Source organism: Gopherus evgoodei, chromosome 1 (genome assembly GCF_007399415.2).
Source record: "Gopherus evgoodei ecotype Sinaloan lineage chromosome 1, rGopEvg1_v1.p, whole genome shotgun sequence".
Lineage (NCBI taxonomy): Eukaryota > Metazoa > Chordata > Testudines > Testudinidae > Gopherus > Gopherus evgoodei.
In genome coordinates, this window is record NC_044322.1 from 23,880,271 (window position 1) to 23,894,339 (window position 14,069).

Genomic DNA, 14,069 nt, shown 5'->3' on the forward strand with positions numbered 1-14,069 from the left:
TGTATGATATATTTCAACTTTCTTGGCTTCTGAAGTTAAGCTTCTCTGACATAACACAATACATTTTGCATTAGTACTTCTGGCAGGTGCTCTTGATCTGATGAATCTAAGGGATTAATATATCTAACCAGAGAAAATCTTTATCTTAGTTTTAAAAAAAAGAATAGAATAAACATGGCTTCTGTAGTAAGATGTGGAATAAATGTCTCTTGTATTTGTTAAATGAAGTATTAAGAAACTGATTCAAAGATTGACTTTCAACATTGTTCAGAATCAAGAATATTGTCTATCAAACGAGGGCATTTTGATTTTATTTTTTCACAGAAAAATGTAGTCTCTGCTAAACCAAAAATTCCACTAGAGTGGAAATGGGGTCTTATGGATGTGGCAAAGGACTGGGAGTCAGATCTGTGTTCTGTTATTGAATCTGCCACTTACTTTTTGTGTGACGTTATGTAAACTACTTATAAAGCCTCCTATGCCTAAGTCACCTAATCTAGAAAATGGAGTTAACAGCACTCTGCTTCATAGGGGTATTGTCTGGCTTAATATTTAAGTGCTTTGAGATCCTTGGATGGAACATGATACAGAATTAAACAGTATTATTTCTTAGTCAGACGTTCGCATGCATTTCAAGTATAACTGGGATGAGCTACATCATTGTGGTGTACTGTTTTATTATACTGCAAAGCAGGTTGGTTTTACAGTTAAAAGTAAACTTGCGCTGCCTAAGTACAGTGACTGCATTTATGTGTGTCATGCTTTGTCTGGAATATAAAAGATGGTAGTAATAAGTATTTTATGGAAACTGCTTTTTTGAGGGGGAGAGAGAGAGAGGGAAAGCAAGCAGTCTGACATAACCTTTACAAGCTGACATGAGCAGGGTTCCTTAGTTATGTCTCCAGAACAGTACACACTGGGGCATCTCTGTGTGTGTAACCTGTTGATTGGTCATAAGTCTAGTCTTCATGATCCTTCAAAATAAGAAATCAAAGGCTGGTTACACCTTCCCTTACCCCCCCCCATTTATTTGGAGCTTTATTATTATTTATTTTGACAGGTCTGGTATGTTTTGCCAGTCACCATCAAATAGTTAATTGGGAGAAATAAACTAATCTTTAGTGTATTTTTGTAAAATAACATATGTTGACAGTGGGAAATGACTTTTTCTAGCCCATTTGTATCATTTTATGTTTCATTAGACATTGTGTTCCATCTACTTGTTTTGATGTTGGTAAGGCATTCATTTTGATTGACTTGCGTTTTGTATTTTGATGACTTTCTTGTCAAAAAGATCTTAGTGTTGTTTCTTAAGTTTACTGAGCAATAAAGTATTGCCTGTAATTACGTAATAGGATTTAAATATTTTTGGTAGTAAGATTTGTCTTAAAAGAAATAAACTTACTTGTCTGTTTCAGGCTTCAGTGGAATTCCAGTGAAAGTGGTCACAAACCTATATAGCTTAGGCTTGCCTAAGGAATGGCAGCTTTACCAATACCATGTAACATTTAATCCAGAGTTGGAATCCAGGCGCCTGCGCCTTGCTTTGCTTTACAGCCATACCGAACTTCTTGGAAAAGCCAAAGCATTTGATGGAGCTATCCTTTTTCTTTCTCAAAAGCTGGAAAATCAGGTGAAGATAAGCCTCTAGTGCACTTTTACATTACCACAAAGCCAAAGTCATTTTAATTATGACCTTTGTGTTGGCAGGCTGAAACGATCCCCTCCCCAAAACCTTTTGTTTTATTTGTTTAAAAGAGTTCAAATAATTTAGTAACCAAGCCATCTCCTCTTATCTGAAGATTGGTGTTGGTAACATCTACTGCTGGAGGGGATGGTTTAGTGAGCTAAACACTAAGATTGAAATAACAGGATCAATTCAGGTTATCATCCTCCAAGGTAGATATATTGAATTCCTTGCATTTTATTGTATGTGAATCTTTAAAAAATGAGGCTTGTCCACTTTGTGAGAACACTAAAGATGGCACTGTAATGATGTCCTTGGCCAAAATTCCCCTGGCCACCATTTTCTGATATGTAGAGTTTTACATGCTGATTGTCTTATCTGACTTCTGTCCTTCCACACAGAGGTGCCTGCATTTCATTAGTGCTGCATGTATGCGTACATTTTGGCAATCTTTAATTGAGCATAGCTCCCATTTCAACTGTTTATGTCTGTTAAGCTAATAGAGGGTTTCAGTTGTTGTCAGTGGCTACCAGTGTGATGTTTTGCTCTTGTTGGATGATAATAAGTTGGCTGCGTGCGTGTTCCCTCTGTGTGCTGTCCCAGCTCTGTGCAGATAGCTGACACAGCAAACCCCGAGAGAACCCCCAAAGACCACAGACTCTAGTAAGGTACGAAGGAACCCGATCCAGATTTATTGTCAAACAAAGCACAGTAATAGTTTCCTGTAGACTCTACAAGACATACTACAAATTTGTGCCCCCTGGCAATTGACTGGCTCAGTCAGTAGCGGGACTTTCCACCGCCCCCTAAGTCAGACAAAGATGTGCACTTCGGGACCTTCTTTTATACAGTTTACTTATCCCTACTGATGTATTGAGGTACAGCCCCTTGGCTCATTAGGGTGCTGTCTCCCCTCTGATCATGTTGTTTCAGACAAACAGATCTATCCATCATGCTGTCCTGTCTCTTAGATGCACCTGCCTGTTCCTTGTTATGTCTGTGGAATGTCCTTGTATCGGGCTGTCCAGTTGTCATCTTGGCAGAAGTTCCTTTTATTAGCACTTGTATGTGAATACATCTGCTTCTAACAACCCTCTTTTCGCCATCTTCTGTGAGTGAGGTCTGCCTCTGGCTCACAGCCCAGCTTTTGCTTAGCAATGCGTGGAAGTACTTTGGTTCAGGCTTCAGGCCTCAGACTGGGCCTCTGACACAAGAGTTTGTTTCAGGGCCTCATCTTACTACATCAGTTTCCAGGTCTGTCAATCTAACACTTTTCAAAGCTTGGATATACAATATGTTTTTTAAAAGGTAGAAAAAGACAGAACTGTGGTGTACAGTTCTTTATTTTCTGGGGCTTCACATAGCACACTGAACTGTCTTCACTTTACCTTATTAAAATTGCTATTGCACTTTAGTTGTATTTCTCAGTGTTTGGTGGCCTTACAAGCATTGCTCAGTCTCAAGTTTTTAGTAACATTGCTAGTGTTCCAATAGTCTGCAGTTTGAAGCATATTACTGGAACAAAAGGTGAGTAAGTGGGGGAAAAAGACTTTTAAACCAAGAAGCTGTTTAAGTGGGTTTATGGAAGATAATGCCACAATGCTTTAGCTTCTTCTGGGTTATGCTGTAGCAGCAGTTTTCTGGCATAGAAATAAATTTTACATTATCAGTGACCTTTGCATTGTAGGAAAGCTCTGTCTTTGAGAGAGTAAAGATTGTGCCAGTAAACACAGAGCTCTGGATATGTTGGTTGAAGGCCTGCATGCCCCATTAATTTTTGCATTAGTTACAGTCTTGTTGTGAACATTAACTTCCTGATCCCAGAAAATCGATGAAAAGACAAATTATCTGAACAGTAATATAGGATACATTTTTGGGCAGTTAAACTTTTACAACTACTATTCTGTGTTCCAGGCAAGATGTGCAATGGATATTACATGTATGTGTTTTGAATTTTTTCTTAGGTTACGGAATTAGTGAGTGTAACAAAAAGAGGTGAGACTGTAAACATCACCATTACACTAACAAATCAGCTAGTATCAAGTTCCCCTGTGTGCATTCAGTTTTTCAATATCATCTTAAAAAAGTAAGCGGTTTTGAAAGTGTTTGTTTTAGATTAACTGTTAAAGATGGAGCATAAAAACATGGCCTTATAAAAAATGGTGTGAAAATTAAACTTCTAAAAAGTTGCATGTCTAGTAGCATCTGACTTTTTCAGTTGTTCAAGTTGTAAAAATGTAGGTAGTAAAAAAAAAAATTGTTATGAAATATTAATTGCCAGAAGTAGTTATAAAAATATAAGTACTTCTGATGAAAGTGTTAACATAAATGTGATACTGTCATTATTTAGTAGTATTACCTATTATTAAAACTTTATTTATGTCGAGTGTTTTGGGCAGCAGTAGTGATTTCCACTTGAATTTTGAAGATCAACTTTTTTGAGATTCTACACTTCCTTAACACATGAATAGCTCAATGTATGGAATTGTGTGCATTTGTTAAAGGACATGTTTTTTCTTTTATAAGAACCATTGGAATTAATTAATTTATTGTATTCCATAATGCAGGTGTAACTCAACTCTGTCTTAATCAAATCTCACAGCTATGTGGCCTCATTACCCCCATACCAAGTGTTTGTAAATCGCCACCACACAGACTTTTTGACTTCACTTATCAATTGTGCATTAGACCTTTCAGTAGAATGGGTAGTACTAGCTACTGTTGTCCTGAACTCTTGCAGTATTTCCACTTTGTACTAAGGTATTATAGCTAATATTGGTTTCTGAACTGCCCCTTTTTTTTCCTTGTGACTGTTTCACTGATCTGGATGTGGTCTTTTTCTTTTTAATTTTTTTTCTTGCACAGTAGATTGTGAGATTTACTAGATATAGTTTAATTTTCAGGTCCAAATTGCTGCCTTGAAACCTGAGCAATTTCTAGAAGATAGCTTCGTTTGAAGAATTATTCCAGGGGGAATTCTGCGCCACTGCGCACACAGAATTCATGACCTTCACAGATTTCTTTGCTTCCCTGCAGAAAAGCGACTTCTGATAGGGAAGCAAAGGGAGGCTGCAAGAGTAGTCATGTGCCCTTCCCTGGCAGTGCAGACACATTGGTTCAGGTGCCCAGAGCAGCTTGTAGAGATGGGGATGAGGAGGAGGCTGGGCAGTCGTGTGTGTGAGAGAGACAGACGTTCTGTCCCTCTCGCTTGCTATTGTGGCATGCTCAGCATGGAGGGGTAGGCATGGAGCAGGCTCTGTCCCCTCAGGCGGAGCAGAATGTAGCAGCTTGCCTGCTTAGTGAATTGTACCCATTGTTCTTAGTGAATTTCCCCATGGAGTATAAAACAGGTGTAAAAGTTTTAAGGGTCCTTTACATTGCCAGAATGGTCTAATGGAGCCTTATTATAAAGGACAGTATGGCCTTATAAAGGCTTATGGTGCTTTAGTGATTAGAACTGTTCTAAATTTTTGGACTGAAAAAATTTCCTATCAAAATGTGCTCCATGAACTGTTTGCTACTTACGTTTCTGGAGATGGTCAGTAGCCAATATAAATTGAGTTTGATTCCCCAACCCTCACTTGCTCTTCAGTTGCCTATGATGTAACAGTGAGCATATGGCTGCATATATTTGTATTGACTAATAATTCAAAGTAAAGGGTCAAACCTAAGTACATTACTATTAGAGAAAGGAGGTTTGGGGATTTCCTCCCATGCTCCCCACTCCCATTCTCCATCCATTATATTGTAATTTAAATAAGTTACCAAAATAATTGAAACTAGTGTGATTATATTGTGTTAGTTTAACAAATGAAATATGCAGAATTTTGCAGAATTTTAAAATATTGTGAGCAGAATTTTTAATGTTTTTGGCACAGAATTCCCCTAGGAGTAAAGAATATAGCTAGATTTGAGACTTGCGTTGTGAGTTCAGCTTCTGTTGTGAATTTTGTTAACTTAAAATGTAATGATCTAATAATGAGTTAAAAATCTAGTCTGAAATCTACTTTCAGTGTGTTCTCAGAGTTATACTTATGTGATGTGTTGAAAAATATGCATTAATACATAGGGTTTTGAAAAAACTGTCCATGTACCAAGTTGGACGGAACTTCTACAGTCCTTCAGACCCAGTGGAAATTCCCCAGCACAAGTAAGGCTTTTGGGTTTTTTCCCCTTTTAATTCTAGAATTTTCTAATAACAGTTTATGCTAACATGTAAATTCTTTCCAGTACATCGTGCTGGAGAATAGTTTTTAATGTCTGAGCTTTGTGTTTGAACAGAATCTCTGCCATCACACAGAGAATTATTATTTTAATTATTAGGATGTGCTGAATTATTAATACAAATTGCAGCAGGAACTTGGGTACAGAATTGCTACCATAAGGCAGAGCTAGGCAAACCAGTGATAATACTCTTTGTATTACCAATGTGAGAAGAGAAAGAGGTTATACGTCTTGCATGTTTGTGTACATTAAATATGCAAAACTTAATTTTAAACACATGGCAGCTAAGATGGTGGAAGTGGACCTACGTTGTTAAATATGTGTTAATTCAAAAAGAGTTATTTTAAATATTTTTCTTTGCATTCCGTAAGACTGACTCTTTGGCCAGGATTTGCTGTTTCCATTACACAGTTTGAGAACAGAGTGATGTTAAGTGCTGATGTGAGCCATAAAGTCCTTCGCAGTGAGACTGTTCTGGAATTCATGACAAGTCTGTATACCAGGATTGACAGCGCGTGCTTCATACAAACATGTGAAAAGGAGCTAATAGGGCTTATTGTGCTTACAAGGTAAAGACATCACTATTTATTTTGCTGTTCTGTTGACTTAGGTGTCCTGTCAACTAGAACTATTAGTACATAATGGCTTTTTGCACTTCTTTCTACTTAAAAAGTTGTAGTCTATGTTAAAACTTGTAGTGGTTTTTTGTCATTCATAAACTAAGTGTTCATGAGGCAGAAGATGACTCTCTGTTAAGGATTATAGGTGTGTCTTTCAGTAGAAAGATCTGCAAAAGCAGGAGCACATGGAAGAAATCTGGGTGTCCCATGAAGAGGACAAATGTGGAGGTGGATAATGTATGTGGGGGAGAGCTGCTAGTTTTTGTGGCTATTAGTCTGGTTTGGGAGGATATTGTAGATACGTCCAGGTCACAAGGATATTTACCTCACGTGGGAGTGCATTGGGTGTCTCCCACCAGAAAAAGAAACTTCTATGGGAAGCCTCTTTAAGAGGGAGCCTCCCTATCACAGTATTGCTGCCCCTTGAAGGGGCAATGGGCCATCAGTTTTCTCCCCTCACTGTGTCTTTATTGTCTCTAGAAGATTGAGGTGGCCATTATTGACCCTTCCCCCTGCATGATCCTCCTGTTCTGTGGGAATTGGATTGAGAGAAGCCAAAAAACCCCAGCAGAACCTGGATTTGTACAGGGCTTTTGCCTGCTACATGTACCACAGTGTGACTCTTATCTTTCTTTTTTTCTGATTTTTAACAGAGTCTTCTGGGGTCTGATGTTGGGCCACTGTTCAACCCCACTTGGGGCTAGGTAGTACACCATTTTAGTCTGTTTTCTCTCACAGTTTGGATTGCTCTTGTGGCACCTCTTCCTTCTGGCCTGGAAGGAGTGATGGATATGTACTTCTTGAATTTGATGACTTCGAAGCTTGCACACTGATCCTGCAAAGACATATGCATGTCATTATTTTTAGGGTGCTGTGAGTAATTCTAGTGACCTCAATGGGAATACTTGCAGTAGATAAAATTAATGCATGCACATGTCTTTGCTGATTTGGAGCCTTAGATTTTTTTGAAACATAATTCAGTGTAGTTAAAATTATCTCCGAGTTATTAGAGTAAATATGTATGTACTGGTGCATGTATGTTAAAACTGTCTTTTGTAAATTAATCAGTCTGGTTTGCAGTAATATTTGATAAGATTTTTTTTAAAGAAGTTTTTATTGTACTACTGAAAATTTATTAAAGGTGCAAGCTTTATCCTTTGAGAAAATATAGAAGACAGTATCACATTCAACTGATATTTCTTGTGTCATTCTAAGCTTCCTCCTCCCCCCCACATACATCCAAAAGGGGAAGTCTCTATACTGGAGAAGACTTATGACTATACCACACTTAAACAGGCCAAGCAATTAAATCCCCTCACTTATTGTGCATTTTCCCAGATATAACAATAAAACCTACCGTATTGATGATATTGACTGGTGTGTGAAGCCAACGGACACATTTCCAAAACGTGATGGCACTGAAATCTCTTATGTTGATTATTATAAGCAGGTAGGTTAAAAACTAGGAAGCTGTTACAAAATAATATAATTTTTTTTGATTGTGTAGCCGCTTCTGAATGTACTAGCGCTGTAATTGTGGCAAGTATGACCAAAGTTTTCTATATTAAACACAAAAAAGGAACCATTTTTAGTAGTATGATGTACATTGGAAATACAGTACTGTTACATTTGGATGTTTAAAATTACTTTTACTAATAGACTCTGGTAACTCTTTGCCAGGTTCTAGGATGAGGAACTGTTTGTAAAGTGTTTTGAAGATGAAATAATTCTTTATAAGTATGAAATATTATTAACAGCATTCTGTATATTAGAGCGTTCGGCTTAACCTTTTATGAAAAGTAACAGAACTTTAACTTGTTCCATTGTCTTAAAGTATTCTCAGGACAGAGTGCTCTTGGCAAGTGAGAGCAAACATTGCTCCATCCATAAACATACATGCATAAAAAATAAGTTACAGTGAAATCCTAAGAATAATGATGTTTCACACTTACATGGTACTTACATATTTGAAACACTTTATGAACATTAATAAAATCATGAGTACAGTTAGAGTGTGGCAAAAAGCATTTTCACACTCATCGCTACTATATTGCATGGTGTATTAGTAAAAGTAATTTTAAATATCTAAAAATATTCAAAAATCTAGATAACCAATGTACAGTAAGATTAGAAATAGTCCCTTTTTGTGTTTAATATGCTTCAAAGCACATAAACATGCTAATATGGAAAAAATCTGCTCATACTCCAGATGCTGCATGTACAATACACATTAAAAGGTGTTATATTTCATTAGTTCCAGTGCTGGTAACACAACTTTACAGTAGTTAGAAATGCCATTGTTATCCATCTTTGCCCTTGTTCATATGTTTAAGGGCAGGCTTACGTTTGGTCTTATTGCAGGCATCCTATCCTAACCATATTTTGAGACATTAGATTGAAGTAAAGTATTGCTGCTTTTCATTTAAAGGTTTAATTAGGCCAAAAGATAAAATTGGGACTGTTACACTTGTTGGGTGCATTTGGCTTTGTACCTTCAAATACATTCTTCCTGAATGATCTTATTGTTAGTTCCAGAGTAAATCCAGTATTCCACTGATTTCTGTGGAGTTGCTCCTTATTTATACTAGTATAACTGATAACAGAATCTGGCCTTTCATTGTAATTATTGATGCAGATGTATAAAGTAGCTGGCTAGTCAGATACCTTCCTTTATGTCTACGGGTATAAAATCCCTTTATGCATTTTGGTTCCATTTTCTCCTTTGTTAGTGTCTGAGTTGTATTGGAAGTGATAGTGAATTAGAACCTCTGTCTTTATAATATGAACTGGTTCTTTACAAATACAAGAAAATACAGAAAGGTAGGGATTGGCATGTTATTATGCAGAGAAGACAATACTTCATTCTTATCCCTTTTGGTTGGCCAGGAATCACTTCCAGTGGAAGCAAAAGATTATTCTACATACATGTGGAAACCAGAAAAGGAATATAGTAGCTGATGGTGGTGGCAGCATGAGAACAGTAGCAGAAAATGTCATACAAGAAAACTTAAGATTGTGTACTGCTTTGTACCTTGTGTTGGTATTTAGACCTTTGTAAAATATTAGTCATTCCTATTTGGTAGCGATTAACACTCAGTGGAATCAGGCCCAGTATCTTTCCAGAGAGTAGTTTTGAGTGATGTTAGAAGCACAGGATAAAAACATAGAGCCAGATTCTCAGTGTACTGGACCCTACTCTCTGCCTTCCCCATAATCCTGGGGGCTGTTTTTGACAACTGATGCAATTTAGAACAGTCTCAGGCCTGTTGTGAATTATATCGAATTAGCGGTGGTTCCTGAGGATCCATCCCCTGTGCTGGGGATGGCTGAAGCACTGCCTGTTTCAGTTCTTGCACTATATGCCCTATACATCGGGAGAATAAGGAATAACTGGTTTAGAGGTATCTATGCCAGTTTTACCACACAGGAATTCCTCTATATAAGAGGAATCCTGTGTGGTTGGAAAAGTCTGCTTTCCTTCCCTTTTGTACCTCCAGATTGGGGGAGTGCATGTATCTCTATATGTGGACAAGATTATTTTGGTCTTTATTGTACAGCCCAAAACACAGCCACTGGAATAGCTTGCAGCTTATGAGCAGATTTGACTAATTATCTGGAACGTGGTGCAGTGTCTTCTGATTAACCTTTTCCTCAATAATATTTCACCTTACAGCAGTATGATATAGTCCTGACTGACCTAAATCAGCCTATGCTGGTTAGCCGACTGAAAAGTAAGCAGAATAGCACTGTTGAACCACGAGTTGTCCACCTGATTCCTGAACTGTGCTATCTAACAGGTAAACCACACTTAACTTATAATTCTTGTCTGGTAATGTAGTCTGACAGCAAAAGAGGGCAGGGAGCACTTGGAATGGTATTTAGTTAGCAAAATGACAGTGTATTAAACTTACTCTGACTCAGTATGATGGGGGAAGCATGGGGCAGAACCAGACCTGGCTGCTGAAGAGACCACCAACTCCTTAGTTTATGTGTCATATGGAAACTGCACTAGGGCCTCTGAGGGTATGTCTACACAGCATTTGAGAGCGAGCCTCTCAGCCCGGTTGATAGACTCAGACTTGTGGTAGTTCTGTAAAAATGGCTGTTTGACGTTGCAGCTTGGACTGGAGCTCTGGTTCTGAAGCCTAGAGAGGAGGCATGCTCGGAGACCTGCTGCTGTGGGCTGTGTAGACATACCCTTAGATTCAAGTTGGGATGGGGTTGGGGAGAACCAAGCACTTCTAATACCGCAAAGTCCTGAGTTAATTAAGGAGAGAAATATGACAGATGCCAGTATCCCCCCACTGCCCCCAACACGAGAGGTTTTCCTTACGCCATTCAGGGTCCCTATGTTGGGAGTAGGGGCAGTGAGGACCTAATGAGATGATAGAGACAAGTAACCCTCACACGATTAAACAATAATAATACCATTTATTTAAATATTTTTCGATGTTTTCTACATTTTCAAATATATTGATTTCAATTACAACAGAATACAAAGTGTACAGTGCTCACTTTATATTTTTATTACAAGTATTTGCACAGTAAAAAAAAGTTTTTCAGTTCACCTCATACAAGTACTGTAGTGCAATCTCTTTAGCATGAAAGTCGAACTTACAAATGTAGAATTATGTACAAAAAAACTGCATTCACAAATAAAACAACGTAGAATTTTAGAATGCTAGTCCACTCAGTCCTACTTCTTGTTCAGCCAGTTACGCAAACAAATACGTTTCTTTACATTTGCAAGAGATAATGCTGCCCGCTTCTTGACTACGTTGTCACCTGAAAGTGAGAACAGGCGTTCTTGTGGCAATGTAGTAGCCATAGTTGCAAGATATTTACATGCCAGATGAACTAAAGATTCATATGTCCATGCTTCAACCACCATTCCAGGGGACATGCATCCATGCTGATGACTGGTTCTGCTTGATAACGATCCAAAGCAGACCGTGTGGACCGACGCATGTTCATTTTTATTATCTGAGTCAGATGCCACCAGCAGAAGGTTGATTTTCTTTTTTGGTAATTCAGGTTCTGTAGTTTCCGCATCAGAGTGTTGCTTTTTTAAGACTTTTGAAAGCAAGCTTCACACCTTGTCCCTCTCAGATTTTGGAAGGCACTTCCGATTCTTAAATCTTGGGTCAAGTGCTGTACTTATCTTTAGAAATCTCACATTGGTACCTTCTTTGCGTTTTCTCAAATCTGCTGTGAAAGTGTTCTTAAAATGAACAACATGTGCAGGGTCATCATCTGAGACTGCTATAACATGAAATATATGGCAGAATGTGGGTAAAACAGAGCAGGGGACATACAGTTCTTCCCCAAGGAGTTCAGTCACAAATTTAATTAATGCATTATTTTTTTTAAAGAGTATCATCAGCATGGAAGCATGTCCTCTGGAATGATGGTCAAAGAGGGAAGGAGGATACAAATGTTTATCATATCTGGCAATGCCGGCTACAAAAGTGCCATGCAAATGCCTGGTCTCACTTTCTGGTGACGTAAATAAGAAGAGGGCACCATTATCTCTTGTAAATGTAAACAAACCTATTTGTCTTAGCGATTGGCTGAACAAGAAGTAGGACTGAGTGGACTTGTAGGCTCTGAAGTTTTACATAGTTTTGTTTTTGAGTGCAGTTATGTAACAAAAAAATACACGTTTTCGGTTGCACTTTCATGACAAAGATTGCACTACAGTCTGTACTTGAATGAGGTTAATTGAAAAATGCTATTTATTTTATCATTTTTAAGTGCAAATATTTGTAATAAATAATATACAATTTGATTTCAATTACAACACAGAATACAATATATATGAAAATGTACAAAAACATCCAACATATATAATCCATTTCAATTGGTATTCTATTTTTTAGCAGTGCGATTAAAACTGTGATTAATCGCAATTAATTTTTTTAATCACAATTAATTTTTTTTAATTGCATGAATTAACTGTGATTAATCAACAGCCCTAAACAGTTATTTAACTTAAACTAGAAACAGGAGCCTATATGAGGTATGTCTAGATATGTGTGTTCTTGGGCAATTTGCTTACCCTCATTGTTTGTTTCCTAATTTGTAAAATAAGGATAAATAATATCTGTTATATAGGTATTTTGAGAGGCTTAATTGGCTAGATCTTATTTTGATTTAAAACAGTTGTAAATCAGGAGCAACTCAGTTGAAGTTGGTAGGTTTACACCAGTTCAAGATCAGAATTAGGACCCTGGTGATCATATAGTGCTTTGAAAATGTAAAATGGTACATACATTCTAATTATTATTTTGTTTACAGGAATTCACTTTAGCCAATAGGTTCAACAGTGATCCACATGACACAGACTCAGATTCATTTTCTTACTTTTAAAGACAGACTTTTCAGTACTTTATATGCTGTGTGCAGTTACATTATCTAAGGGAAGAGAAAAATTAGGTTGCTATAGTGGGTTCTCATATGGTGGGTCACTGTTAGTTTCTTTACAAGAGTTGTGTGTGTTTTTAATTGACTATTTTATTCTGCCAGAATTTAGCAGTTATTTTCCCTGTCACCAAACAGCTTCTTTAAATATTCATGAGTGAAGTGCAGTGTATATGCTGCACTGGTGAGAACTAGACTCATATTTTAGATATTCAGGAAGTGGGAGAACTTTCACATGTTTGCGTTGCAGAAAATGGAGAAGTTCTTAAAGTGCTTGCTCATGTTGATGCTATGTTAGGTATGCGTGCCCATGTGGCTGCTGGAGATTTTTGCTTTAGTGGTATCTGTAGGGCCGAATCTGGTGCCTTCTGGAGCCTGGCACTCATGCGCCGGTATGTGAGGTGACACCGGCCCTGTGCTCTCTCAGTTTCTTCTTATTGCCTGTGACGGTTGCTGGAATGCCTTTCCTCTTGCGACTGCAAGAACTTACAGTGGTTCTCTTTCATAGTTTCTTGTATATAGTTGCTCAGTAGAGTTAGTATTTTGTAGTTAGTAAGTTAGAGTTAGTTAATGGTCCCGTTAGGGACATCATCCGAGGGATGGAGCATGTTCCGGTCCCCAGACCTCAAACTGTGTTCCGCTCGCTGTAAGTTTATGCTGGTCAGTGACTCCTATAGAAGCTATCTGAAGTGTTTGAGGGAGACACACGTTTAAGATAAGTGCAGAATTCGTAAAAACTTTAGACCAAGGACTCAAAAGGACAGAGATCTGTTTGAAAGCCCTCCTGATGGAGGCGGCTCTGAGACCGGCCTCGGAGTCATCCCATTCTGACTCTGCACTGGGCATGTTTGCATTGGTGCGGAATGCTCCACTGGCACTGGGTTCACCCTGGCACCATTCACCATCGCTGATGTCAAGAAAGAGGTGCAAAAAACAACGGGGGTGTTTCCTGGCACTGAGAAAGGAAAGGGAGGGCAGGTAAATGACCCGTCTCGGGCCATCTGCCTTCTGTGGAGTGGCAAGGGGCAGCTTCTTCACCAAGGGCTCCAAGCCCACCCAGGGAACTACCTCAGACTCCTGGGAGCAGTAGGGGACACCTACATATAACGATTACTTCA

The 14,069-nt window shown here is 38.2% G+C and overlaps 1 protein-coding gene across 3 annotated transcripts in view; it reads left to right on the forward strand.

The window, feature by feature from the left end:
• PIWIL4 (piwi like RNA-mediated gene silencing 4) overlaps window positions 1–14,069 on the forward strand; it is a 66,363-nt gene that overhangs the window by 2,689 nt on the left and 49,605 nt on the right. For 2 of the 3 annotated variants that reach the window (XM_030559800.1, XM_030559820.1), the window contains exons 4-10: window positions 1,419–1,633; window positions 3,652–3,773; window positions 5,757–5,837; window positions 6,283–6,480; window positions 7,185–7,235; window positions 7,870–7,981; window positions 10,205–10,328. In XM_030559800.1, the coding sequence (XP_030415660.1) occupies window positions 1,419–1,633; window positions 3,652–3,773; window positions 5,757–5,837; window positions 6,283–6,480; window positions 7,185–7,235; window positions 7,870–7,981; window positions 10,205–10,328 (903 nt within the window). The remainder of the gene's footprint in view (window positions 1–1,418; window positions 1,634–3,651; window positions 3,774–5,756; window positions 5,838–6,282; window positions 6,481–7,184; window positions 7,236–7,869; window positions 7,982–10,204; window positions 10,329–14,069) is intronic. The other variant, XM_030559811.1, reaches the window with a different exon arrangement.